The sequence below is a fragment of the Cadophora gregata genome (assembly GCF_030347475.1).
Source record: "Cadophora gregata isolate MNR1 chromosome Unknown scaffold_14, whole genome shotgun sequence".
Taxonomy (NCBI): domain Eukaryota; kingdom Fungi; phylum Ascomycota; class Leotiomycetes; order Helotiales; family Ploettnerulaceae; genus Cadophora; species Cadophora gregata.
In genome coordinates, this window is record NW_026695937.1 from 889765 (window position 1) to 916408 (window position 26644).

At 49.8% G+C, this 26644-nt stretch overlaps 8 protein-coding genes across 8 annotated transcripts; 2 read left to right on the forward strand and 6 right to left on the reverse strand.

The window, feature by feature from the left end:
- Positions 1–246: 246 nt before the first annotated feature.
- ONS95_004367 (uncharacterized protein) lies at positions 247–1071 on the reverse strand. Its single transcript, XM_058497727.1, has 2 exons — positions 823–1071; positions 247–761 (listed from the first exon to the last, which is right to left on the reverse strand). The coding sequence occupies exons 1-2, from the start codon at positions 1058–1060 to the stop codon at positions 424–426; spliced, it is 576 nt and encodes a 191-aa protein (XP_058352454.1). The 5' UTR covers positions 1061–1071; the 3' UTR covers positions 247–423.
- A 239-nt stretch (positions 1072–1310) lies between these two features.
- On the forward strand, positions 1311–2252 carry DID2 (Vacuolar-sorting protein SNF7; the record flags this gene model as incomplete). Its single annotated transcript, XM_058497728.1, has 4 exons — positions 1311–1346; positions 1457–1534; positions 1658–1873; positions 1980–2252. 4 exons carry the CDS (start codon positions 1311–1313, stop codon positions 2250–2252), a joined length of 603 nt encoding a protein of 200 aa, XP_058352455.1.
- Positions 2253–3794: 1542 nt separating this feature from the next.
- On the reverse strand, positions 3795–7609 carry ONS95_004369 (uncharacterized protein). Its single transcript, XM_058497729.1, has 6 exons — positions 7218–7609; positions 7052–7152; positions 6599–6997; positions 4482–6527; positions 4183–4428; positions 3795–4131 (listed from the first exon to the last, which is right to left on the reverse strand). The coding sequence occupies exons 1-6, from the start codon at positions 7330–7332 to the stop codon at positions 4030–4032; spliced, it is 3009 nt and encodes a 1002-aa protein (XP_058352456.1). The 5' UTR covers positions 7333–7609; the 3' UTR covers positions 3795–4029.
- A 1200-nt stretch (positions 7610–8809) lies between these two features.
- On the reverse strand, positions 8810–10832 carry ONS95_004370 (uncharacterized protein; the record flags this gene model as incomplete). The annotated part of the gene is made up of 2 exons (XM_058497730.1): positions 8810–10195; positions 10245–10832. The coding sequence occupies 2 exons, from the start codon at positions 10830–10832 to the stop codon at positions 8810–8812; spliced, it is 1974 nt and encodes a 657-aa protein (XP_058352457.1).
- Positions 10833–11974: 1142 nt separating this feature from the next.
- ONS95_004371 (uncharacterized protein) lies at positions 11975–15343 on the reverse strand (the record flags this gene model as incomplete). Its single annotated transcript, XM_058497731.1, has 1 exon — positions 11975–15343. The coding sequence occupies one exon, from the start codon at positions 15341–15343 to the stop codon at positions 11975–11977; it is 3369 nt and encodes a 1122-aa protein (XP_058352458.1).
- A 271-nt stretch (positions 15344–15614) lies between these two features.
- Positions 15615–18063, forward strand: ONS95_004372 (uncharacterized protein). The gene is made up of 3 exons (XM_058497732.1): positions 15615–16250; positions 16302–16733; positions 16786–18063. Exons 1-3 carry the CDS (start codon positions 16137–16139, stop codon positions 17632–17634), a joined length of 1395 nt encoding a protein of 464 aa, XP_058352459.1. The 5' UTR covers positions 15615–16136; the 3' UTR covers positions 17635–18063.
- Positions 18064–19299: 1236 nt separating this feature from the next.
- ONS95_004373 (uncharacterized protein) lies at positions 19300–21357 on the reverse strand (the record flags this gene model as incomplete). The annotated part of the gene is made up of 3 exons (XM_058497733.1): positions 19300–20266; positions 20313–21247; positions 21298–21357. 3 exons carry the CDS (start codon positions 21355–21357, stop codon positions 19300–19302), a joined length of 1962 nt encoding a protein of 653 aa, XP_058352460.1.
- A 4190-nt stretch (positions 21358–25547) lies between these two features.
- ONS95_004374 (uncharacterized protein) lies at positions 25548–26292 on the reverse strand (the record flags this gene model as incomplete). The annotated part of the gene is made up of 2 exons (XM_058497734.1): positions 25548–26162; positions 26215–26292. 2 exons carry the CDS (start codon positions 26290–26292, stop codon positions 25548–25550), a joined length of 693 nt encoding a protein of 230 aa, XP_058352461.1.
- Between the last annotated feature and the right edge of the window lie 352 nt (positions 26293–26644).

Here is a 26644-nt window from a genome sequence, read left to right on the forward strand (position 1 = left end):
TGTATCAAGCTTCTCTCATCTCTCATGTCATTTACGTTATCCGACAAGCGAAATTATTTACATTTCCGAATGCTATTCTAGCTTTGACATGAACAGCAGTAGGTGGAACAGCTGTACAGAACACGCAGACTTGTGCTATCACCATGTAACTCTCGATAATAATGGTTAATTGGGTTCGGAAGTCTTGGTGCCGACATCCTCTGAAAATAAACGTAGCTCCAATTTGATACTGACTGCCATGACTATTCACGCATAAAATCCATCACAGTCTCAGACCGCAAGTCCCCACCAAAAGACTGATATTCCCCCCCAAAAATCGGTAATCGTATACTTCCCTTGCCAGCCCAAAAATGAACCAAGTTCTCCTCCCTGCTCGCAATAGATCCCATCTCCAGGATGCCCTTCATCTCAAATCACATACAATCACATCCACCTCGTCGCCGCATCCCCCTTAATAATCCCCTCCAACTCACTCGTCGTCCACCCACCATAAAAATCCCCCGGCTGCGGTTTCACCAATTCCCCATCAACATAGCAATCCCACGGGCCCGCATAAAACGACACATAACTCTTCAAATCCTTGAACCCCTTCGTAGGACTCTCATAACTCCAAATTCGGTCTTTGATGACTTCTTCTTTGGAGTCAGAAGTGGCCGGGAGTGTGATGGAGTAGTACGTTGCCCAACCTTTCCACTCGCAGAATGTGGATTTCTTGGTTGGTGTTAAGGGGGCGCTGACTGATGAGATAGGGAGGTAGTAGGCTGGTGGTTGTGTTAGAGGTATTCTGAATTCTTTGAAATGGGAATGACTGAGAGAATTTACTAGGTGCGTGGTACGTTTCTAAAACCCAATAAGCTTCTTTCGTATCAGCTATTGTCTGGCCATGCCATTTAATCTGAAGATGACGGGATGTTCGTTCGAGGAGGGGTGGACGAGGGAAATTCTGAACGTTGAGTTTGGGTTTTGGTGGCATTTTGATCTGTTTCTCCGATCTATAGAATACTAGAAGTACAGAGAGAATAATTACAATTAATGATATCAAATATCTGTGATTGAGCATTGAGTTTCAAATGTTGTTTGGATGGAGGGGTAGATTTATGTGCATACCTAACCTCTAAAGTCTCCGTAGGAAGCGAGTGAGCGAGCCAAGCCCAAAGTCGTCACAAGCCGGACCGCAGCCCGACCCAGTTCTCGACCGCAAGGCTACAATCCACTCACTTACTTCAATACCAACCTCTACACGCAACTTTGAACTTCCGACAAATCCTCCTCCTTCCAATCGAAACCCTCCCTCCCGCAGAACTGCAATCATGTCCGGTCTCGAGAAAGCGCTCTTCAACTTGAAGGTACGTCCTTATCGCTTGGCGGGGTTAATGTCCCTCTATGCCATCTGTCCAGCCATTACAACAAACACATCCGCAGAAATAGCAGAATACCGACTGACCTCCTCGCACAGTTCACCGCGAAACAACTCAACAGACAAGCAGCCAAAGCTAGCAAAGACGAGAAGACAGAGAAGGACAAGCTGAAGAAGGTCATTCTACCCCTCCTCCCCCACCACCCGCCGCATATCCCGAGCATACATCAACGCCTCGAGCCTCAAACAAAGACTGCCAATCATGCAGAGTATAGAAGGCTGACAGTAGACTCTATCTAGGCAATCCAACAGGGCCACAATGACATCGCAAAGATCTACGCACAGAACGCAATCCGCAAACAGAACGAGCGCCTGAATCTACTGAGACTGGGAAGCCGTATCGATGCGGTTGCTAGTCGGGTGCAGACAGCTGTGACGATGAGGCAGGTTACGGGTAGTATGACGAATGTAGTGAAAGGAATGGACCAGGCTATGAAAGCTATGGACTTGGAGAAGGTCCGTACATCTACATCTATACATACCCATTCCATCCAGAACCCTCCCTCTACAATCCATATCCCAGCCCAAATAAGAGAAACCCTAGCTAACACCACACAACCAGATATCTGCCGTAATGGACCGCTTCGAAACGCAATTCGAAGACCTCGACGTCGCAACCGGCTACTACGAGAACGCCACCACATCCGCAACCGCAGTTGGCACGCCGCAAGAAGACGTCGACAGGCTGATGAACCAGGTTGCGGATGAGGCGGGCGTAGAACTACATCAGGAAATGGAAGGTGCGAAGGCGGTGGCTGCTGCGCCGGTGAAGAGTGGTCCGATGGAGGTGGAGGAGGATGGCTTGGGAGAGAGATTGAGAGCTTTGAGATCGTAGAGGGGTGCGTGATGAGTGAGTGAGTGAGTGTGGTGTGCTTGGGCTGGCATGGCGTTGGTTAGGTTGGTTTTTCCATAGGGGGTTCATATTGCGCTTTCTTGAGAATGGCGAATCGGGCATTTTCTTCTGAAAGGTCGCATACTGTGCGTACGACGAATTTGTCTATAAAGCTGAGTATCTGGCCTTATTATCCTGCTATCCGTCGAGATTCTTTCACGCGAGCCCCCTTTTCCCCAGGTTTCATTTCCAAGATTTGTTTTGGAAAGTTTCCTGGCATGCGACTTACCTTTCTCTCCTCCTACTATCCAATATCCAGTATCCAGTATCCAAGACAATACTGGCCGTCTCCTCCTATATCTCTCTACCCCTCCAAAATCAAGCCTCTTCGGGCTAAACTCCATGGAAGTGGAACTCCACAGCACTGTCAACACCCCTACTAACCCCATATCTAATTCTTTCGGAGCACATCCACACAAGTTTTTGCTTGTAGTTGTTACTTTCACCCTCAGTCTCATTACATTTGCCAGAACTTCGGATCGATCCCCCACCTGGAGAGAGTTGTCTCCCCGTCACGCCTTTGTCAATCCCCCTACCCCACGACAACTCGCCCATAGTCTAGTCGGTTTCTCCTCAGGTCATATTCGCTCGTTTCATACATTACCTACAAGAAGTCAGTTCACTATACATTCCCATTCCCACTCCCACCCAAACTCCAGCACAGCATACCTCCCCTAAGCAACTACCCCAACTGCCCCAGCACATATCACCCAGCACCCAATATCAACACCAACACCACAGTTCCAGCCCATTACCCACCCATTCAAACGATCAAACTCCCTCCTACATACCTACCTACGTTTTTCTTCCCCCCCCCCCCCCCCCCCCCCCCCCCCCCCCCCAGCTGGCTCCTTTATAAGTACCCTACCTTACCACAACCAAAGAAAAAAAAACAATTCCTTCCTTCTACCACTACCACTGTCATCCCTCCCTCCCTCCTCCTCCTCTCCCCATCCCTACCCATCCCTCCCCATCCCTCCCACCTCATTCATCATCCATTCACTATCGTCAGACTATGTCCTATAAACAAGACAATTGATCGATTGTAAGACTCAATCACTGACTCCATCACATTCACAATCACAATCATACTGATACAGATACAGATACAGATACAATGTTAAATCGCCTACTTTTGTAGGTACTCAAGGGTAGAAGGGGGAGAAAGGGTAAAATTGAAGTTGAAGTTGAAGTTGACTGCAACTGCGACTGCAACTGCTTCATCGGTGTTAAAGTAGAAAGTAGTTGCTGGGAATAAAGAAAGGGTGAGAAGTGAGGCAATAACATGGATTTTTGCAGGCTTGAGTTTGGGGTTGATTGTGGTTTGCATTGGGGAAGGACCGGAGGTGGGGAGAGGAAGGGCAATTCGTTGTTACATGGAGCGATGTATTTGGTTAGAGAGGTATATGTTCTCCACGGTCAGCAGTTTTCGGGATACAATGGCAGTCTTCACATTAATCAAGACACGTCACTTAAAGATAAAAGAACACGAGAAAAAGAGTACCGGCCAAATAAGTTGAATTCCCCACTCAACTACCTAACCGCACACCTCACATATAGGGTATCATCAACCACACCTCACCACGCCTCATCCTTCTTCGTCTGTTGTCTCATAGCATAACTCGAGTACCTATCGTCACAATCCATATCCTCTCTAAAAGTCTAGAGCTAGCACGCGCAAGCCAAGATTCTCAATCGAGGATCTAGGATTTAGGATCCATTACTGCACAGCAACGACAGGACTGAAATCCATCATCATCGCCATCAACCCTCTCTTGTCACCACACCTATCATCAATCTCCAAATCATTATTTGATGTAGACTGTGTATATGTTAGTCTTTGCTTTACATTGATGTGAGATGACAAGCATACCATTGAAGATATTTCCTTTCCATCGGACTTTTCAGCGCCAGTGAGAAGGTGGAACAAAGCCATACCTCCACAGAGGAGGGTCGACTTGGCCAAGGCGGGGAGATGTGCGGCCAAGGCGGCACACGCAACGAGTTTCGCGACTGAGAAAGAGTCGTTGCCGATCCATTCGGTAGAGCTTTCTCTGAGCGAGGTAAGGGCTTGTATGACCAGGACAGCGAAGGGCGATGTCATGAATGAGGTAAGAACCTAGATTGCTTGATTAGATTGGGGAATAGATAATGGATGGTTGTTGGTCATACCTTCGAACCAAGGAACAGCGAGCCAAGAACAGCAACTGCAAGTACAAATGGCAGTGAGGGCCTGACACTCAAGGACACCGACGATTGTTGGGCAGCGACAGTAGTCTGGAGAATTGCACTCCTACTAGAGTCTGGCCCGGCTTGAGCCAGGCTGGTCTCTTGGGAACTATCCACATACTGGGTGGTTGAGGACGTCTGGGTACGATCCGCCACGGAATCATGTTGCGATTGGATTCCAGAGTATGCGAGCATGCTAGAATACTCCTCAGCAATATCGAAGAACGGAACCGAGGGCACATCTTGCAGATGCGTTTCGGCAGTGAATTGACGGTCCAGAGTTTGGGCATCCTTCACCATGATCGACGACCTAGGAGCATTTCTGGTTGTTGACAACCTCAATGTTCCAGATTCACTTTCCGACATTGACGACGAGCACAATTCATAGGCACCAGGAGAACTTTCAAGAATGTCGAAAGTGTTCACTTCACGAAGGACATTGGCCGATTGGCCGTTGCTTGGTTGCCATTCATGGGTGCTCTCGCTCCACATGCCAACACCAGAGACGAGGGAAAACTGTGGACTTCCCTGGCTGGGCGATGGGAACAGTTGGGCATTGCGACCGGACGTCAGTGTTTGCGTGTTGCCGGTAACATGAGTGCCAGTGTTCTGGGCCTGGACGGTGTTGATCGTAGCACACAAGGAGCGGACTAATCTGCGAGCATCAACTTGACATTGTCGGAGATACTCCGCATGGAAGTCTGGATCCAATGTCTCGAGAAGTGGGTTCGATGTCCCGGTAGAGACGATCGAACCAAGTCGGGCAGACAAAGTATTCAGACGTGATCGGAATTGCTCAGCAACTGATATGACGGCTCCGGGAACAACTGTTTGGCGTGAGCTTAGGAAATCCGCCACGAAGCGTAGTCGTTGGAGATCCTTGCCTAGGCCGGTGTATTCTGAACGAGAAGAATTGATGGTCTGTAATGATTGAGACACTTGCTGACAGTTCTCAGACAGGCCACGAAGTACTGCGGTGCTGGCAGCGGGAGATGATCGTTGTCTCGAAGCGAGTAGCGGAACGTCGAGAATGTCTGAAGGATCAGCTGTACCGTCTGGTCCAGAATTATAGCTTACAGCAGGTACATTCAGGTGGTCGCTGTTCAATGCCGTCGCTTGGTGCTGGGCATTGAGGTCGGGGTGGATGCTCGCGCCGTTGGCGGTGGTACGATCGATACCAGTACTCAACGTCGCAGCAAGGCCTTGCGCATTGACGACGCGACGACTACTACTACTCAATGGGCTTCTACCACTACTAACCCGCTCCAGTGGACTGGAAGCCAGGCCAGTTGACGAGCTTCTGTCATGTAGGTCACCCGGCGAGTCGCTGATCAGACTTGATTCAAGAACGTTCCAATCTGAGCTAGGTGATAGTGGGGTAGTTTGGTTCGCACGTGTGTCTGTAGAGAATTCAGGCCAGCCTTGTTGCGAGTAATCTATCTGGCCAGAATCTTGACTCGAGCCAGATGGATGAGGTCGAGAGTGAGCGGCTGGCATGTATTGATCCAGGTCGTATGATCCTGGGGTGTCAAACGAATCGGTCATCAGAGGGGCGTTCGAGAAACTCTGTTGACCATCAACTTGAGAGTATGATTGCGGCTGTTGGTAAAAAGATTGTCCAAGTTGCTGATCGAAGTTGAAATCATTGTATGGTTGCTGGTAAAACGAAAAGTCGTTGGTTTGCACAGGCAGCTCGGCAATGAATTCGATATCGTTGATATCGAAGTTGAATTGACCCAAATCGGCCTCTGACATCTCCGGATTCCAGGAACCTGAATCTTCTGGGAACAGTACGAAATCGTCTATGACATTCGAGGGTGTGAACACTCTCTGTGATGCTTGCGTGGATTGTCTACTTAAGGCGGGTGCACTTGATCCAGGACTACTTTCATACTGCGGGCTTGGGCGAGCCGAGGCGGAGGAAGACTGGGTGGTGGTAGTCGAGGCTCGGGACATATCATGTTGTGATCTTCGGTGGGATGGATCACACTGATGGCAGATTAGCAAACAGTCCTCACTCTCATAGACCAGGCCGGCTCAATGATGCTAGAATGACTTACTCTGATCTTCTTTCGCTTGCAAGCATCGCATGCCTTCATGATCCGCATCAAATGCGCATGTTCTCTCTGCTCCTTGGTCTTGGTGCCTCTGCCAGCCGTAGTGGTAACATCGATGCCATCCTTGGTCATGATGGAGAAACCTGGCAAGCGGGCCTCGTCAACCTTTGGCTTCTTGGTATCTTTCTTCGCTGACTTCTTGGTGACACGAGCAGAGCCCAATGTGCGTGTAGGAGGGGTCATGCTTGGAAGGCTGAATGATCCGTAGCCGGAATCTCCAAAAGTAGCAGATGAGCCTGGCGATGGGGTGAAGATTGGAGGAGAGAAGCCGGAGGACTGCGATTCAACTGGAGATTGTTCGAAGAAAGTATCAGACATTGGCCCGAAGGAGAAGACCTCGTACTACAAAGAAAGTATTAGCTATCGACCCAAGAAAGTTTCAGGACTTCAGCTTACAGTCTTGGTAAGCGCGCCGGTATTCAGGTCGACGGTAGCAAGATTGAAGAACTCGACCGTGACAACGGACAGCTTGTCTTTCTTGGATCCATTGCCAATGACTGCTCGCAAGTTAGCAAAATTCTCTTTAAATGGCCAGCCTCAAGTGGAACATCGGAGAACGTACCATAGGCATCAACAAGTGCCTCAAGCTCCTTGGATCCCAAAGCAGGTTGGAATTGTAGAGGAGCGCCCAAGAAAGGCTGGGTAATGGTGAAGGTAGTTCGGTTAGTTGCTGCCATTGGAAAGAATGGGTTGTTGATTCTCGTGGATTGTAGTGGTGATATTTTGGCGGGGTGGGACTTGTAAGTAGGAGGGGTCTGTCAGTTCAAGACGGGACGTGATGCGATAGCAAAGTTGCCGATAGTGCAAGTGTTTAGTAAGGTTTTAATTGCACAAGTGACTGCGTCGTCAGTTTCTCAAGAGCTGGCGACAGGGTCGTGCAATTGAAGGAATTGCAGAAAGCAGTCTGTCAGTAGATACGTTCGTTGATGTGGTACTCGAAAAGGAAGAGGAAGAAAGTTGATGCCTCGAGGAAATGGGTGAGTCTAATAAGTTATCAGTCGGCTCACACTGCCCTGGAGCACCTCGAATTGCGCAGTAACGGGAAAGGAAGCAGCAGCCACCGGCGAGATCTTTTAGGCCTAGCTCGAGCACTGGAAGCTGCAGCGGTGGGCAGCGTGGCACCTCGAGCTGCGGTAACGAGCCAATAGCGGGCATCTCCAGCGTGTCAAATGCTGACCCTCGACCAACCTGTACCCTGGTTTTAGGGTTGACTGCGCGCCAGAACAAGCATGCCCAAGCTTGCAGTCGGCGAGGCCGTAAAAGGTCTAGTTGATGACTCCCCCCATCCTCGATCTTGCAGTTGAACGCGCTCTTAAGGTACAGTAGTAGTACGAGGGGTGGAGCATGGAATTGTCGCATAACCATAACCCCACTCGAGGACGCTCAATTTATTGCAAGCAGACTCGACTTCCTGATTGACCAATCATTTCTACTCTATGACTCTTGTGCACGACATAAAGGGGCCTCTGGCGAGGGCAGATGCGACGTTTCTTTATATGTTCCGTGGTGGGCAAAGGGCGGAGAGCCCACGCTACCAGCGGGAAGGGAGCGGGCTAGGGGTGTGGCTGATGCTGTGCATGTCAGCCAAGGGAGGCCGCCTTTCTGACTCACGAACATGTTGGAGGGGAAGAGCGTTGCTACTCTAGCACACCCAGAGACATCACCGCTATAGACGACTTGGTATCAGAAATGCGAGTAACAAGCCGGCAGTCGCAATTGATATCTGCCAGTTTTAATTTGAACTAATGTCCAAAGATCTCAAACCCTCGGTATATACAAACTCCATCTATGTGTCCCAACCGCAACGATCCCCTTCCATTTTTGACCACACTCAAGGAAGGGAAGTGCTGGTAACGATACACATCAACCAACCTCCGCGCTAACTCTCAATGAACATGAAAACAAAAAGAAGTCTAATGCTACGCTGTACTGTACTGTTTCCCAGCCCGCTAAAGCTTCAAGACTGAACAATTCCCAAACTCCAAATCCAGTTACCGCCATGCACATATCTCGTCTGCGGAATAAGTCGTATAAGCATGCCATTAAACAAGTCGTAAAGAGCGTGGCCTGTCATTCGTGTCATCGTAAAAGGAGCGCGATATCGCTTCATGATCACTCCGGCAATATAACTGAATAGAAGCGAAAAAAAGCATGTCATGAAAATCCACCACCAAGCACGAATGTAGCATGTGCTGTTCGGCTGCGCCTAGATCTCCTCTCTAACCTCCCACCAGATCCCCCGTATCTCAGATGCCCCAACTTCCTTAGACTCAACCGCTGATCGGCTAACGTCTTGACAGAAAAACATGTCCCTGCACCTCCTATCATTCCGAGAAATCCAAGCAATTGGATGTGCGACTGCAATGTGTTCACGAAATATGGAAGAGTTTGCTGTGCCTTGGTAATCAGGAGAGGCCAGGTGTATAAGAGACTGAGAGCGAAGACAGCGAGGACGAAGGTAGCGAGAAGGGCGATGAGGGCTTTATGTTGACGAGTCCGAGCGTGATGTTGATGTTGCTCGAGTTTGCCGAACACAATCCGCACCTCGGATTGTTCATATGGGGTGCAACCAGCCAATTGTCTCGCATTTCCAAACCCATTCCCCTGATACCGATTCGTACTATAACTCGAATGGTTGCTCGGCTGATAGTCGTACTGCGAGCCTCCAAAGTTCCCATTTCCACCACCACCTTGGGAATCAAACCCATAATCGCCAGCGCCATTCGTGTCGGTATAACCGCCCCCAAACCCACCACCACCATTCAGATCTCTGTCCCACGGCTCAAAATTACTCGTCGTGTACGTCTCCGAAAAGAGAGTCGTCGGTGTCCAATTCGTTATATCGAGATCAAGATTCTGCCCATCGGGAGCATGCCGCTGGAACGACGGATTGCGGATATAGTTTCCATATATCCAAAGTTCGATCGTGCCTACAGACTGGCAATTTGAACATGGACCAATGAGGTCGTTATTTAGATATGTACAAGTGAGGCAGACGTAGCGGTGCGCGGGGCTGATGCGCGTGAAGGAAAAGTGGGCGAGTTCGAAATGGACGAGGAGTTCTTCGTCAGTGGGGAAGTACTCGAGACAGATTCCGTCAAGATGTTGACAGCAGAAATAGCCGTTCCGCTGGACACCTATGCCGAACATTTGACCGTCTTGGTAAGTGGTATAGGGGCTAGGTCCAAAGTCTGGTAGGTTGGGTGCGACAGATAGTGAGTTGGAGACTGCGTCAGGGATGTCGAGACTTATGTCAGCGTATGCAGCACCTCCTGGTGATTGTATGTCAAGTTGGCTTGTATCCAGATTCCCTAGTGTTGCTTTAATATCTCCACCAATTCCTCCTCCGATACCCATTAGATCATCGGTTTGTGAGAAGCTCGACTCGGTAACTGGCCATGCATTAACGGACGTCGCCGTTTGTTGTGAAGAGGTCGAGATAGAGGAGCCAGAGTTATTTTCCACTTTCGGCCGTTGCGTCTCGAAGCGTTTCTGGCGGAGTCTTTCGAGGACGTCTATGTCGTGGTGTTCTAGAGGGCACTTCTTCTATTAAACCTGCAAGTTTAGGATGACAGACTCTGAAGCTTACCTTGACTCTCCGACTACGACATACCCAGCATGATCCCAAGTGTCTTACCAAAGCAGCTTTCGCCCTTGCTACAGGAGAAAGCTTCTTCCTTGTCCGTTGTTTGATCCTCTTGCCATCAAAGGACATCAATTCGCCTTCCGCCTTCACGGCGGCAGAAGTCGGTTCATCTTCGTCGTCAAATGAGACGACGGAGGATAAGTCTGTAATACCATCGTAGGCTGAAGTGGCTAAGCTGTATTTTGAAGACGTAAATGAAACCACGGAGTGGGCAGTGGGTGGTCCAGGCACCGTCAAATGATAGCCTCCACGATGGCTGGCCGTAGATTGAGGTTCAATATGACTTGTTTCGACCTTCTCTTTCAGCTGCGCGTCGCAGTATTGTGTGTAGAGCTCCAAAGCTCTTGCTTCCTTATCTTTTGGGATGGGTAGAGGATAGTGTGGGTACGGTTGAGATGGCGGGGTAGCTTGCTGGATTGCTGGCGGGGTTACATGGTTGGCGGTCCTAATAGAAAGTGATAGAGACTGGCGATGTTTTGATCGAGCTGTCTGGTTCGGGCGGCGCGATGATCTATCTCTGTTGCTGTCCATGGTTGACAAAAGAAAATGTTCTGCGGGTGATGGACGACTCGAGGCTGACAGTCGCTGTGGTTGGTGGGGTGGAAGCCTGGCACCTATCACAGCAGGCAGTGTGCTGGTCGAAGTGCAACGACCGACCTTGAGCCTTTTGTACGAAATGAAATGAAATGGGTTGGAAAAGAGTCGAAATCTGTTAAGCGGAACGAATGATAAAGATCTCACCTACATGTGCAGCGGCGACAGTCTGTATATATCGATGGGAGCAGGCGCAGGGCTTCGCCGTGAGGCAGAAAGGCAGTGTAGCTTCTCGAGGGCGCATGCCGCCCGACGTCAACCGACCAACGCCAGCGCAGCATTTCGGTGTCGAAAAGAGGGCGACACGTACTCGCGACCGGTCGAGAGGACATCCAATTGAGCGGTCAAAATGAGACCGTTGCCTGCGCGCGACCGCATAAACTGATTGCGCGGCGCCATCAATTGCACTTTTGCTCTCTGGCGGGCGATCGCGACGGCCGGGACCGAAGCGAAATTGCATCTGACCTCATCATGGCTGAGGCTGCGCTGCACTCAACGGGGCAGAGCATCATCGGCTGTCCGGTTTACGACAGAACCTCATTGAACCAAAACAATAACCAATATTCTGACCTCATCGCGCCGGTCTCCCAGGTGGCGAAGTACGGAAGGTACGAGAACATACAAGTGCAGAGCAATAATGGCTTGTTTCAGAGTCGAAAGGCTTCGTGGGTGTAAAGTGCAAAGTGCAAACTGGGCCTCGAAGGTGGGCTAGTGGGATAAATTACATAGCGCCTCAGCTGCCCTTTCGCCTTCTGCTCTTCGCCCTTGGCTTCCCTTCTGCATTCCTAGTCAGCCTCCATGAAGGCCGCCTATGAGAATGAGTCAGTTTCACTTGAGACCTGGTCCCCATCTCCTTCGCGGGGCTGAGGCAACTGAGTCTTCAGTCATTGTGAAGAATGTCTGGAAGTTCTCGAGTCGGAAAAAAATGAAGGTTTGTTAGAGCGTTCAATTGAAATACATGGCGCGAGGGAAACTGGCTTCGTGACATCTTTTGGAAAAAACCGTTTCACGCGGGAACGAAACTTGATCCAATGTGCTTCTATTTGCACGACCATGTTTGTAGAGCATTGGTAGCTAGGCTAGGTACCGGGAATTCCCGATCCACTCTCCAGCTTAGGAGGTCCATGAATACCAAATAGATCGAACGCCTCTCGACTCCAGGGTCCACCTGCGGGTGCTTCTTTTAGGGGGGTTTCGCTTGTCTTGTCAACATCGCTATTAGTCCGTTCTAAAATCCTGTCCATTCGACTCGAAATTCTTGTAGCTGGCGGAGGCATCGGGTTGAATAAGGTCGCCATCGTATCGGATGTATTGGCAGCCAAAGTCTGAAGAGACTTGCCCCGGGTTGCAGGGTTTGCCAGCCTGGCCTTCGGTAGTCCAATCTTGAGGCTGTGGCTGGCCAAATCCGGGGTACTTAGGCCTGCAGATGTCGCCGCTGTGTTGAAGCCTAGGACACTGCAAGGCTCGGGATTTCCCTTCAACACCTCCACAGCAGGGGGGAGTAGTTCGGGAACAAGCTCGCCCAACAACTCCCTCGACCCAGGTTCGCCTTCGTTGGGATTCGGAATTTCAGGTTTCGCTATCTCGTTACGCGACGAGGCTATCCTGGGTGGCAATTTCATTGCGCTTGAGGGGGGATTTATCATGGCACGGAATCGAGATGTTGAAGACTGCATACCCTCGCTCACGACTTTCGGGACTTCGACATCAGCCTGAGTCGAGAACGACTGGTCTTTGGCTTGCCCAGGTGGGTCATTAGGCGCGGGGCACGACACTCTCTCGTCGTAGTTTGAAGGATTATTTCCAATGCTACTTTCATCATCGCTGGAGAAAAATTGTCTCTCAGTCGACATATTGTGATCTGCTGAGTCTTCTAGCACTTTTGGACCAGCAGCCTTGAACTCTTCAATAGGGTTGTCAGAAGCGACTGTTTGTCCAACCTTTTCCATTCCCGGCAGCGGCATCTGCTTATCAGTTGATGTTGGGCCTGTATCCTCAGCTATTTCTGTATCTTCCATGGAATCCTCGACCCTCCGCGTATCCTGCGATGTGAGCTCCGCCGAATTCCTCTGGATCATCGCCGGAGCTGCAAGTGTGACTTCCAGCCTCGGTTGGCTGCGAGGAATAGATATCTCATTGGTATGAGAAGCTGCTGCTGGCGGTGTTTTATCGCTTTTCGGATCCGAAGGGTCTGTATTTGACGGCAATCCTTTGGAGAGCATATGGTTCTGCTGGCCCTTGTTCTCTGCAGATGCCACCTTTGAGGTAGGCATATATTCCTTGGAATGGCTGTGTTGATGAACCTCGACACACCCAGAAGTCTCTGCTATAAACGATCTCCCTGAGGAAGCCACGAGTGGCCGGTTGGATGATCCATGGACGGTAGTTGACTCTAGAGCGACCCGTCGAACTTGTTCTTCTTGCTGCTTCGCGAGCATTGGCTTTCGGGTCAAGAGCAAATCGATGGTCGTATGGTCTATTCCATTGTCAGGATCTGAGGACGATATATCTAGCTGTGGCTTAGATCTAATGCGTCTCAAGCGGGCCTCCAATTCAGCCTTTTGGTTTTCAGAAAATGTGTTTAGTCTTATCGTTGCTTGGGACAATACCACTTCATCAGAAGCTGTTACCGCCTGCGGTGGATGCTGGGTGGTCGGCCGACTACCCTCAAACGATGTGTTCAAAGAAGATGGACGCGAGCTTGGTCGGTTCATGAGCATCATCATCTTTTGTCGAGGTCGCGATTTTATCCGCAGTGCAGCCATGGACCGATCTGGTGTGGCTTCGGCGGCAGACGAGTTCTGGATAGTAGATACTCGATCAAAACAGCCTCCAAGCTGCAAATCCGAGGTTCCAATCTCAGTTCGTGGAGAGGATGTAAAGCGAGACTGGACGCTTGTGCTTGTCTCTTTGACCTCTGCAGGTCTTGTAGTCGGAAATTGTTTCTGATTTTGCTTCTGCTGGACTTTGGCGTTCCTCGGAGGAGAAGATTCAACCTCAACAGCAGAAGAGGAATCACACTTGAAGGGTCTGCTCGGAGCGGCCGGTCGCTTTACTTTCGATTTTCTTTTCGATGAGTCTATCATGGGCGAAGTTCGCATGTCACACAGACTATCCTCCTCGTTCATAAAGGAAAGATTGCCAGATGGGTGATTGTTGTGAACAATGGTGACTTTCGTTTTCTTGGTAGGTGCTTTGGGTGAAGGCTCAATGTCTATACAGCTGCCGACTTCGTCAGATGAATCTCGCTGGATATCCTGAGGTCCAGGCGGCATATTCAATCGCGCTTTCGCTGTGTAGGAGGGACGCCTAGGGGCTGGTGCTAGATTCATCGAGCTGCCTTCTTCTTCCGAGGACGATTGTTCCACATGCTCGTTTCTGGCCTGGGCCATTGCGGGTTTCTTCACCAGATGAGAGGGCCGTTTAAAAGCATGTTCATGACTGTTACGAACATCTTCAGACTCTGAGGCAGAGTCTTCGTTGCTAAGACCCAACTGAATTGGGGCTTTCATCAGCGTAGTCCTCACAGGAGGCCTAACTTCAGAGCGCGACAACATGAGGGGTGTTCCTGTCAAGCTGCTGGCATAACCGCTCTTGGCTGGAGGTGACTTCTTCTGCTTTTTCTGCCTAGGTGGAGGTCGTTCAATTGCAGCCCGTTGCTCCTGTGCTATCTTTCGCCTGATATCACTGGCCCGACGTTCTTCATCATCGTCCAACGTGAAGACGATTGCGTCTGGCTGTTCCTGCTGCAAATGCCGTGCCCTGAATGGCTCATATCTTATTGTCGGAGTACTGGACGGTCTCGACGAACTTAATGATAGAGTTGCCCCCATAAGATTCTGGGCGTAGCCATTTCTGCTTGAGGTTGTGTCATTCTGCTTCCTTCTCTTCGCCGGTGGCTCATTCTCGTCTCGAATCGCAGCTTGCCTCTCCTCAAACGGGGAAGTGGTCGGTATAACAGCTCTGCCATAATGTCCAGTTGGTGTTAACAGAGAATTTAGCGGTTTGGGCCGTAAGAGTGCAGTTCCAGCCGGGGTGCCATGATTTCGCACGAGAGATGCGGATGGTGAGGCTTGGGCAACTTTCGCTGCTGCCCTCTCTTCTCTTTCCTTTACTCGTTTGTCCACCAGCTCGGTGAGATCCTGATCTCTCTGCCCAATGCATTCTCCAACTTCGACCAAAATACCGCCTCTCTCCAGTTCCAATTCTTCCCCTTCCTCAAATTCCAGTCCCCTTTTCCAGTGAGTATCGCCAACAAAATTGGACTTTTCATCGTAGACCATCACACGCTTGTTGAAGGTGTGGAACTTGAGTCTGCCATCCTGCCATCTTTTCTGCTTCCGGCGAATATCCGCGGTGTACAGACATCGAAATTCGAGAACTGGAGCGGTGTTTTGCGAATGTGGGACATCCATGGACGCCGACATTGTCCCTTGGTGGGCAGTCATCGCCACGGTAATTTCAGCTGTGTAGAATGAGTCATTGCCTCAGAATAATCTACATGCAAGCCACCGATAGGTACCTGGGTAGACAGCATGATGGAGGTTCAGAAGCAGACGCGGGACATCGATGGCACAGAATCCACACGCGGCGCGCTTCCTGGAGCGCAGTCACGTGCAGTTGAGGGAACCTTTCTTTGCAGCCAATCAGTCGGCCAGCAGGATATGGCCAAGCAAAATAGAACATCCCTCATCGACTTCTCTCTTTCCGATCCTGCCATCACTCACTAACGTGAAATCCATACAGAGTCTGGCATATGTAGGGCACGTCTGGATTGCGCGTCGCATTCACCAACCACCAACGGTCTGGGGCCACTCGATCGTGCCAGTGACCACGTTTATGCTTTCTTTGCCGCATTTCCGGACACGAGAGGCAGGGCAGGCTAGGTAGGTAGGTAGTCGGTGTTGGATCAGTGTCGTTTTAGGCGGAGCAGCGTTAGCTGTTGTGCTGCGCTGCCCTGCTTTTCCCCCGCCTACCACTGTCTAGTCTTCATCCCACCGAAGCATTCAAGCACTTGTCAACACCAGCCTCTAGACCTGAATACGATCTCTTCACGTGTTGAGACTGTGCCAAGTATATTTCCTTCTTCTTTCCTGTCTTTTCTCTTGGGTACCTTCAATACCTTTAGCACGCAAGATCGAGGACTTGCAGAATATCGCCTGTTCAACACCAAACATTGGCAAAGCCCACTCGTTATCCAGATTCCAGTCCACACTTCCACAGACCAACTCATTCTACACAATGAATTCCTTGCACCGCCAGTTTGGCAGGCTTACGCATAAGGGAGCAGGAGACAAAGCCAATGTCTCGGTGTTGCTCAACGATTACGAAGATGCGGACAAAATGCTCACGAAGGTTTGTTAAATGGTGGGGTCTTCAAGGGACATGGCTGACCTTATACAACAGATCATCGAGGCTTCCAAAGCTTGGAGAGATGCATGGGTTTCGATTCTCGGTATCAACGTTTCGGCGAGCACCCTATTCGAAGAATTGTACAATCCTATTGTTGGTGCTGGGGATGGGCATGGACGGGAACCAGTTATAACTCCACGGCCACAACTCGATCGAACCTCCAAATTGAAGGATGTGTACACGGATTTGAAGACAGATCTTTTGGAGGAGGTCAATATGATGGAATCTCGAGTAATCAAGCCTGCTACAGAAGCAAAGGACTACATCCAACCTATACGGAAAGTCATAAAGAAAAGGGACAACAAGAGGCTTGATTGGGAGCGTTACATTGACAAGGTCAACAACTACCAAAGAAAGGTAAAACGTACGGACAGGGAGAATGCTGCTCTTGCGAAGGCCGAGGAGGAATTGGCCAAAGCTGCAGAGGTAGGGTTCCGAAGCCTCACATCTCATGCCCGGTTATTGACCGACTCCACAGGACTTCAAATTCGCAGACGAGTCTCTGCGTGAAACTTTACCTCCAATCATTGCAGCCGCATTCTCTATCTTGCCTCACCTCCTTGCTGTTCAAATCATGATCCAAAACACGATATTGGCCCAATACTACACATCACTCCATAATTACTGTGAGGATACTGGTTTTGCCTCTCCACCGCCACCAATGGAAGAGGTCATATCGACTTGGAATAGTGATTTTAAACCAATACAGAAGGACATAGAGGAAATCCCAGTGATTGCCCGTGGGAAAGCAATCCATCAGCCAATGGCTATTGGTGATGACGGCGCCCGCAAGCCTTCAGCAACTGGCCTGAATTTCAGAAATGGATTTGCGAATCGGCGGCCCTCCACGCAAGGCCCTGCTTCGCAATCAGTATCTCCACATCCAGAGAAACGAGTGATGCGGATTCCATCATCGAATCAGATACCTACCATCGCCCCTCAAGCCCCCCAGCCCACACCTTCTCCAGAACCAACGCCAGTCTATTCACCACCAGACTATTCAACTCATCTGACTCCTGTTTCCACTTATTCGGCACATTCTCCCGCAGGACCCAGTATGGACTACTTCCAGCGATCCTCAACCACCAACGCAATACAGAAGAAGAAACCTCCGCCTCCTCCACCAAAAAGAATCGGCTCCCAAAATTTTGGCACATTTGCCGTGGCTCTGTACGATTTCCAGGGCCAGAATCAAGGTGATCTAAGTTTCAAGGAAGGGGACCAGATCAAAGTTCTCAAAAAGACGGACAGTACGGACGATTGGTGGGATGGCGAGTTGCGTGGTGTGAAGGGCAGTTTCCCGGCGAATTACTGCAAGCTTACTTGATCATCCTGGAGACGAGTCAATTGAGGTTGCTGGTAGAAACATCCGATGAAATGAGCATGATGATTGATGATGAAATGAATTGGAATGGAAAAGCATTTGATGGATGTAAGTGTGTCTGCGTAACTCGGGCATACATAGATATCGGGCAGGCAGTCAATGCACTGACGGAATTGAAGAAAACTGTTGGCTCTTTCTTGAAAATCATTGTGTTGATGCTTGTCTTGATTGATTACGATGGCATGACGTGGAATGTTGTTTAGATCCGTGAAAGTGTGCTTCAAACCCTGCTGCTAATCACCCTAGGGGAAATGTATATCGGTATTCAGTAACGGATAAGTGGTGACCTGAAATGAAAAATAAATACGCATATTGAAACAACTTCAAGTTAATCACTACCTAGGTATAAACTCACTATTCGTTGATTGTCTGTCCATAAACTGCTTTGCTCAGTCTTTGGAATGTACTACCGAAAACTACTTAGATACTTGGGACCGACAGAGTGAGTAAGAAAGAGATGGCAGGGAAAGTGTATCCTAACGCACGAAGATAGTAGTTTCTTGGAAACAGGAGATGTTGAGTGTGAAATTGGTTGGTATAGGTATTTGGGAAGGCCACGACTCAACCTCTTATCTTCCCCCTTTTAAGCCACTCAGCCGGATGTTCAGGCGTAGAAATGATATATATTCCTATTAGCATACTCCCCAGGGAGAGCTGGAAGCACACGGATGAGAGGTTTTATATGGGTAGCTTATATTAGTAACTGACTGAATGACATATTGGCATCATGAACATTGCACTGTTACCAGGAACTCAGCGGTATGTGATGGTATACGATGTTTTTGAAGGATAATGTAAGATGTAGAGCAGTGATTTGGAGTTGCGACTATGTTTAACGAAGGAGCTCCACGGTCGCGTTCACTGGAAGGATGATGCGGGTACAACGAACTCTCTGCTGATGGAGCTTTAAATTTAGTCAAGAATATTTGAGGAAGATATAAGAGATCAGCGAGTGAGTGGGATCATAAATTACGAAGTTGAATGGTGAGATTTGGAACTCTTGGGATACATAGAAGGCATGTAACAACATGCATGTGTTCAAGAATAACTCAGCTTTGTGACCATAATAGTCGTCACTTCTGGAATAAATCGGGTCATGCAGGAAAATTGATTGTAGGCCATGGGTCGGTGTCTTTGAATATTCACGAGAGCAAAAAAGAAAGAGGATCAGGAAGCACAGGTATTTGAACATTTCTTCATTTTCTATTGTATGCACACATCATCGCACCACATCTCTAATTACAGTGCTCATCGCATCACAACTATCAAAGTGTATCGTCCCCACCCCCAACCCCCACCCCCATTCCCATTACAGCTGTCTAGCTTCCTTTACGCTCAGCTCTCTATCCGCCCATGATTTTGCGCGCGCGCGCCGCGCCCCCCGCGTCATTCTGAACATGATGTTCTGGCCGTCTGACCGTAAAGTCCCAAACCGAGACCAAGAGTGGTTTCCCCCCAAATTCATAAACCAACCTGTGAGAAACATGGTATCGAATGTAATGTTGTGTATATAACGCCGTTTTTTTCTGAATGCATGACGAATGATATGAAAAATGAGTAAATCCGTGGTTGTTGACAGATGCCTCGCTTAGCTTGGTTTAGCTTCGCTTACAGAGCCAAGACAGCGACGATCAGAGCAGCGAAGCTGGCTCCGAGTCCGAAGGCGTTCTGGGCTCCGCTGCCGGTGGACACGATGGTTGATGGTGTGGCAGTGGCAGAGACGTTTCCTGCTGCGGTCTTGGAGACAGAGAGGGTTCCTGTTGGGATGGGGACGGTGGAGTAGACCTGAGCTGGGGTGGTGGTTGCTGGGTTGCTGGCTGGAGTGCCGGGGACGAGGTTAGCGGAGACGGTTGAGTATCCAGTGACGGTGGTGAAGATGACTTGGGGAACGGTCAAGTAGGTGGAGAGAAGAGTGACGGTCGAGCTGGATGGGATGATGGATCCGGACGAGATTCCGGTGGACTCGACACATGGGACGGTGAGAGTAGTGTAAACCTGGATGGTTGTAACTGGGACGGATGAGGCAGTTGGTGCAGCAGTGGTTGTAAGAGCAGTGGTTGCTCCAGTGACAATAGCTGGGTTCTGGGGGATGTGTGGTGCGCAAATACCCTGGAAGTAGGTCTGGGCCTCAGCGATCTCATTATCATCAGCAGCGTGAGCGGAGAGACAGTCGAAGACGTTCTTGACGAAGGCAGCAGATGGGCAGTAGCATGCAGCATCGGTGTTGGAAGAGCATCCTTCGGAGAACAACCAGGTGTTCAAGCAAGATGGGAGAACGGCTGGGCAAGGAGCAGTCTCGATTGGGCCTTGGGCGCTTGAAGTAGTTGAGGCAATCTCGGTGACGCTGGCAGCAGAGCACTTAGTGCAGACGGTCGAGGTGACTGTAGAAACGATTGTGGATGTGGTTGTGCCAATCTCAATGCTGGTTGTTCCTCCAGTGACATATGGGACTGATGTGGTCTCAAGGCTGGTAGTTCCCTCAGTCACGTGGGAGATTGTGGTCTGAACAGTTGAGGTAGTTCCTCCAGTAACGTGGGTGAGGGTAACTGGGCAGACAGTTGTGGAAGTGGAAACGCTATCAATGTATTAGTTTTGGCTCAGGACAGAGGTGGATTGCTTACCTGACAGTAACGACATCGACGGAGGTGTAGCTACTGATCGAAGCAGATGTTGTCTCAACGGCAGAAGATGGAGCAGAGGTAGTTCCAACGGCTGAAGATGAGGTAAGAACGACAATGGAGCTGCTACTGGCTTCTGGGACAGAAGAAGATGGAACAACGACGCTGCTGGATGTGTTGAAGAATCCATAGGTGGAAGTGGTGCTGCTGAGAACTGGAGTTGTCTCTGGGATGCTTACTGAGCTAGTAGAGCTGGCGGCAGAGCTCGATGATTCAACGACAACCGATGAAGAGGTCAAGGGAACGGATGTGGTTGTTGCAAGAGTTGTAGCTGGGGGGGTTGCCACTGATGTGCTCTTGGTGGAGTAGACCTTGGTGGAGTAGACCTTGGTGGAAGAGGGAGGGCTACAGTCGAATTTCATGCTGTGGATACCGAGGTTGCATGAAGTCTTGCCAGTTCCGGGTCCCTTGGTCTGAGGTGGGTAGACGACGGTGACACTCTTGGCTCCACCGCACTGGGAGTTCTTCACAATGGATCCACCCTTGGAGCAGTGACTCTTCTGCTTGCAGGACGACTTGTCAGGCATCTCGAAGTGGAATTCAAGCTCACAGTCAAACTCAACGGAAACCTCGAACTCGGTGACAGAGAAATCCTTAACGGATTGGGATGAGCCGCAGCCGAAAGATGGGGAGTTCGACTTGTCGTGGGAAGCCTTGCCAGTGATGCACTTGTCTTGGAATGTACGTCCGGTAAGAACATCTCGCTTTCTGCCAGAGCCGAATGAACCAGCACACGACCAGCCAGAGAAAGAGAAGTCTCCGTAGTTTTGGAAAGGTCCAAGGTTCAAGGTATCCCAGTTGAAGCCGGTGGATTGTTGGGGGTTACACTCATTGTTCGTGTTGGCGGGGCAAGAGAACTTGGAAGAATCGAAGAACGTCTGAGTTCATGTTAGCAAGCTGCGAGTGACGCCAGAGCGGGTGAGCATACTGCGGAAGCGAGCTCAGCGCTGGCGGCGAGAACCGCAAGAGCGGTATAGATGGTCTTCATTTTTGTTTGATGTTTGGTTGTTGGGTGGAAATAGTTTGGTAGTCAAGTGTTGACAAAAACGAGGGCTGTGAGAATATAATGCTGATACAGATATGAGATAGCGATTGTTTGTTTGTTTGACCTGTTTAGTTACTAGAACAAAACGAAGGATGAGAGCAAAGAAGCGAATGACTTTGACACTCGAAAAGAGATGAGATGGTATGTATTAAGAAAAAAGAAGAGAGACCTGGAGAGGATGGGGACAAAGGAAAGAGCGTCAAAGAGAGGATCTCAGGATAGATATATCTTTGTAAACCGTTGGATGTCCGTGGCCAACTGGCCGCCACAGCCACCTTCTCTTGTCGTCCCATGTCGGCCAGTCAAGACCTCTCTATGGTTTGCAGGGGCCGGGATCCCGTACCTGTACTGGGGGGTCGAGTGTCGAGTGTCGAGTGTCGAGTATTGAACTGCCATGGTCCAAAGATAGACCTTGTCAATTTCGAGGTCTGACCCCTGGTTTGCGCGCGCGTTGGGGAGGAGACTCAGGAGAAAAGGGCAAGAAAAGAGGATCCATCCACGGGATATCGCCAAAGGTTGTGGACCTTGTGGTGCACTGGTGGTGGTGGTGGCCTGCTGGGAGTATCCTGATGCAGTCTAGCCGGAGCCGTGCGGTTGCTGGACGAGGAGGCTCGAGGCTGGCACAACTGAAACGCGGACAGCCCCTTGCGCCAGCCCAGCGACCAGCATCCCAATGCTGCCGCCCCCCGGCGAGCCCCCTTCAACTAATGCAGGAACAGAACATGACCAGAGCCAGAGCAGCCACTAGGCGCCGCGGATAGAGACTGGGGGCAACACGGGGCTCACTACTGTACTGTATTAATGCTCATCCTTGTCTCTCGAGGCCAGTAAAATGTCCGATTAGTCCCTGGATCTCGGGCCCGAGCTCTGCCGCCAGATCGTTTTGGGGTCGGCGGCTGGCTCAAAACGACATCGCGACTCTCTATCAGACGGACCTCACTCCTCAGTTGGAGCTGCCCGTCTGAGCACACACTTTGTGTTGCTTCGATACGCTCGGTCGAACAACCGTGTGCAGGCTGAAGGTGGATGCGCATTTCGTCCCTGGTCGGGAACATTTTCAGACTCCGCTGCAAGTGGGCATCTTGACTTTGACTGCATGCACCTTTGTTGAGGGTTCTGTTCCTGCATAGCTACTCAGCGACCTCGAAGCGACCACCTGTGGCTAGATGCAGTCATCGATTAATTTGGGCCGCCTCTCCTTCGCCCAGATGAGATGAAATGATGTAAAGACCTGTTTTTAGAACGTCCACTTTGATCTGCGCCTACGGGAGAGGTCTGGTCCAACGGATCGAGGGATCCAAAAGAAGTTGGTTGGGGGTTAGGATGACGAGCGCGTGATTAGCCGAGATCTGGGTAGGCGTTTCAAAATATCCTCGAATCACATCCAACCGTCTCCTGCCGTGACCGTCCCTCGAAACGCGGCAGTCCAGATACGTCGTTCTGGAATCCATTATTGGGCTGTATGCGCTGCAGCTTCCTGTCGTCAGCTGGGCATGAAAAAATTCCGTTCTACATTTTGTTTGGAAATAGCGAAGTTCGTATCGGCAAAATCTGCAGCGCATGCAATGGAACCCTACCTGGGTATTTTTCAACAGCCTTCGCATTGCTATTCTGGAGCTGTTCATCCAGATTTTGCACGTTGCTACGTCGCCTACCGTACTCGCTGGCAGAATTCCCAATAAAGAGGTCCAACCGTTCCTTCGCATGGTCGTACTGACCCGCTGCTTTTCGGATCACGGAATCACTTGGTGGTTGGGATAAATAAACCCTTACCCTGTAGAGTGGTTCTAGTAGGCTCTCGCCCACAATTAGACTGGCTCTGATCAAACGATTGGGTGATGGCCCTTGCTGAGGCTCCCCGTGATAGAGGCAGGGTAGGGGTTTATTTACCCCAAATACCAAGTCATTCTCTCCTTCTCAACCTGGTCCACGCTCGCCAGACTGCAACAGAGATGGCTTTGCCACGGCCCACGGGCACGATAACTCACTCACTCAAGTCGCCCCTCTTTGGATTAACGCATCCTTCCACGCAAAGCTCCATCGAGTAACCTTGCCCGGATACTGCGGGACTGCAGACTGGAATCAGGGGAAGTGGACAACCGATGAGAAGATAAAGCCGAAGAGCCACTCCGCTCGGACGCCTGAAATGTCCGCAACAGGCAGTATGTCCAGATGCATCGGACGACTGTAAATTAAACAAACCCTGTTGGGGAAAAATCGTGAATTTGAGATCTCCTTGTTATCCACCTGGATGGGAGATCATCGATAGCACCGGAGCTCTGTACGGCGTGGGCGGGCATGTTGCCTGAAAGACGACGTTTGTAGATTGGGGACATCCATCTTGGGAGATATTTTGCGGGCGATGGAGTCCAGGAGATAAGAGTATCTCTCCTGGAAGAGAGAGCCGAAGAAACAAACAGAAATGTTTCCCGGTTTTCCAACCTCCCAAGAGATTTGACAGGCAAAGCAGTGTCTTGGCTCGGCCTCCGGATGATCGCTACAGATGAATATCATAACATCCCAATCCTAGAATTATTTCACGACGTGACATCCATCACAAAACACACATAGCCCGTATCCGTCTTTTGACACCCGCATGACCATATTTGAAAAAGGGCACCAAAATCCCACTCGTGCCACCATCAATCTTTTCATAGCCTTTCGATGTCACCCAGTGACCCATCCCGTTTGGACATTCTAGACCTCGCTTACAAGCCGTGCAAGAGAGAAAAAAATACCACCCACATGAAACAAACAACCCTCCGCTCGAGTCCAGGAACTGACAGACCAGCCAAACATCCATCCCTTCCCTGCAAACCGTCCCATGTGGCCTCGCTTCGCATCGCATCAGCAAGCCGTTGTGGGGAAGATGCTTCGCTGTCGATGAAACGCTGGCTGCTGCAAACTAGCAACCTCAGCGTTCAAGCCTCATGCGACGGGAAAGGGGGTGTGAAGGTAAGTTTTGAAACGAACCATGGGGGCAGTGCAAGAACTCCACACCCACCACCAAAAAGTCACAGAACAACCAAATAGACACTGGCCTGACTTCATCATTATTGACATGGTTCGGTATGCTTTTTATGATGCGTGCGCATAAACATGGCATTAAACTCAAAAAGATGCGACGAACAGCACAGAAGGTATATTTATCCACTTTCTGCCCCCCCCCCCCCCCCCCCCACCGACAAGGTTGAGGCTTGCTTGCACAAGAGAGATGTGCACGCGTAACGTCGCCAGGCTGTCTACCTACCTTTTGCATAAACATCGATGGCTGAGTCCATATCGGTTGTCATTACTCCCAGCTGAAGGATCGCAAAGGAAACGTCATGATGTATTGTGGAACGAGGAGAGACCTGGAAACGATTGATGATCGCGATTAAGCATTGGGAATCTTCCGAGTGTTTAATTTCCGAGTTTGAGAGTCGACATTTGTGATGTGGTGGATGAGATGAGGAGGGTATGGCGATGTGTGGAAGTACGTGATGTGTGAGATGCAACTTGAGAGACTAAGAGGACGGCCGATTACTTGATCTGCGAAGACGGGACAGTAGGTGAAATTCAATTTGCTTCTTTATTTAGTGCTCGGTTTGAGTTTGTTGAGATGGGCCAGATCTGAGAAACGAGCGATTTGTTTTTTTTTTTTATCTTTGATCTTGCCCAAGGAGACGGGAAAGTCTAGGAAAAACTCTCGCTAGCTTGGCAAGCGGAAAGAGCGAGTGTCTTTCTTCCATTGCAGGTTCCTTATTTCTTAACTGTGGCTTATACGAAATGGATGATATGAAAGAGGGTTGCGTTAGCGAAGACAGTCGAGTTCAGTAAGAGGTTCGTCTATTTGAGTTCCAGACGAAAAGCAACCAGTTTGAACCCTAAGTTGGGGTTTGAATCCATCGACAACAAATCTCCTCTTTCAAACCCTGATCCGTTATACAATATTACAGATTCACTTTACTTTCTATTTATAGCGTTCAATCGAATGTCCTGCACTATCATTCTACAAATCTCTAATATCCCTTTCAAATCCTCCTCAATGCAGACCGAAAACACCATGGTGCAGTGGCATTAGAATCATGTTAATTGGCGTTGTAAGATCTAGCATGTCTTCATGGTAAGTCTCTCTATCTCTGTCTATCCCATCAAAGAACAATCCCTTCCCGAGGAGCATACTGAATGAGTTCTGCATCATACTCCCGACTTTCCTTCCCCGCTATATTCTCAATCAACCACATACAAGAATCCATCCCACAACTAACACCACCACTAGTAATTACCCTCAAGCCCTTTTCCTCATCCACTTTATTGACAACAAACCTCTCCTTGACAACCTCCGTCACTCCTTTCCCTTCACCTTTACACACCTCCTCCAACTTCCCATAGTACAGAGGATGAGTCGTCGCCTTCAACCCACCTAAGATACCAGCCTCGCCCAAGAACAGAGATCCTGTACAAACACTCAGAATCGTTCTAATCCCTCCACCACTCTTCTTCGGCAACGCAGCGAACGCCTTGATCAAGTGGATGGGCTCCGTGTTACCTGGCAGCACACTCTCAGAGCCGCCGCCTGGGATGATCAGAATGTCGAAGGTAGAGAGTTGAGCGTAGGCTTCAGAGATGGGAATATGGCACGAGATGGAGATATTTTGATTGGTAGGTGTGGTGGGCTCGAGAGACGTTACGGTGTGTGTGAAGACAGGAGTGCGCTTGGGGTTCGCGGGATCGATTGGAGCGTGAGATGCCCAGGACAGAACTTCCTGAAAACAGTCAGATATGGGAAGACAGGTATGTTTCGAGGATATGACTCACGAGTGGCCCAACGAAATCGAGCGTATCCATGTTGGGATGGATTGCATAGAGAACTTTGAGAGGGTTTGGGGAGGCCATGGTGGACTATTTGGTAATAGATGTTTTATGATGCTTTGGGATGAAAGTTGGGCAAATGAGATTTAACTGGAAATTTATGTTGTTAAGTCCAGGTAGTCAAGTGCCTCACAGATTTGGTGAGAACGAAGAATGTGAGAACTAAGAGCACCGAAAGTCTTTGCCTACCCATACATAGAAAAGGAATGCCAGTCCATTATCCAAGAGTGGAGGGCCCCTTGGCTGAGATGAGCAAGTATCTCGAGATCACCAATGGACGACCGCTTTTCGAGAACCTGGTTATCCTCATTATCGGATATACACCAGATTTTTGAGTGAAATCATGGACATACAGTTAATCATCCGGATATAGAGA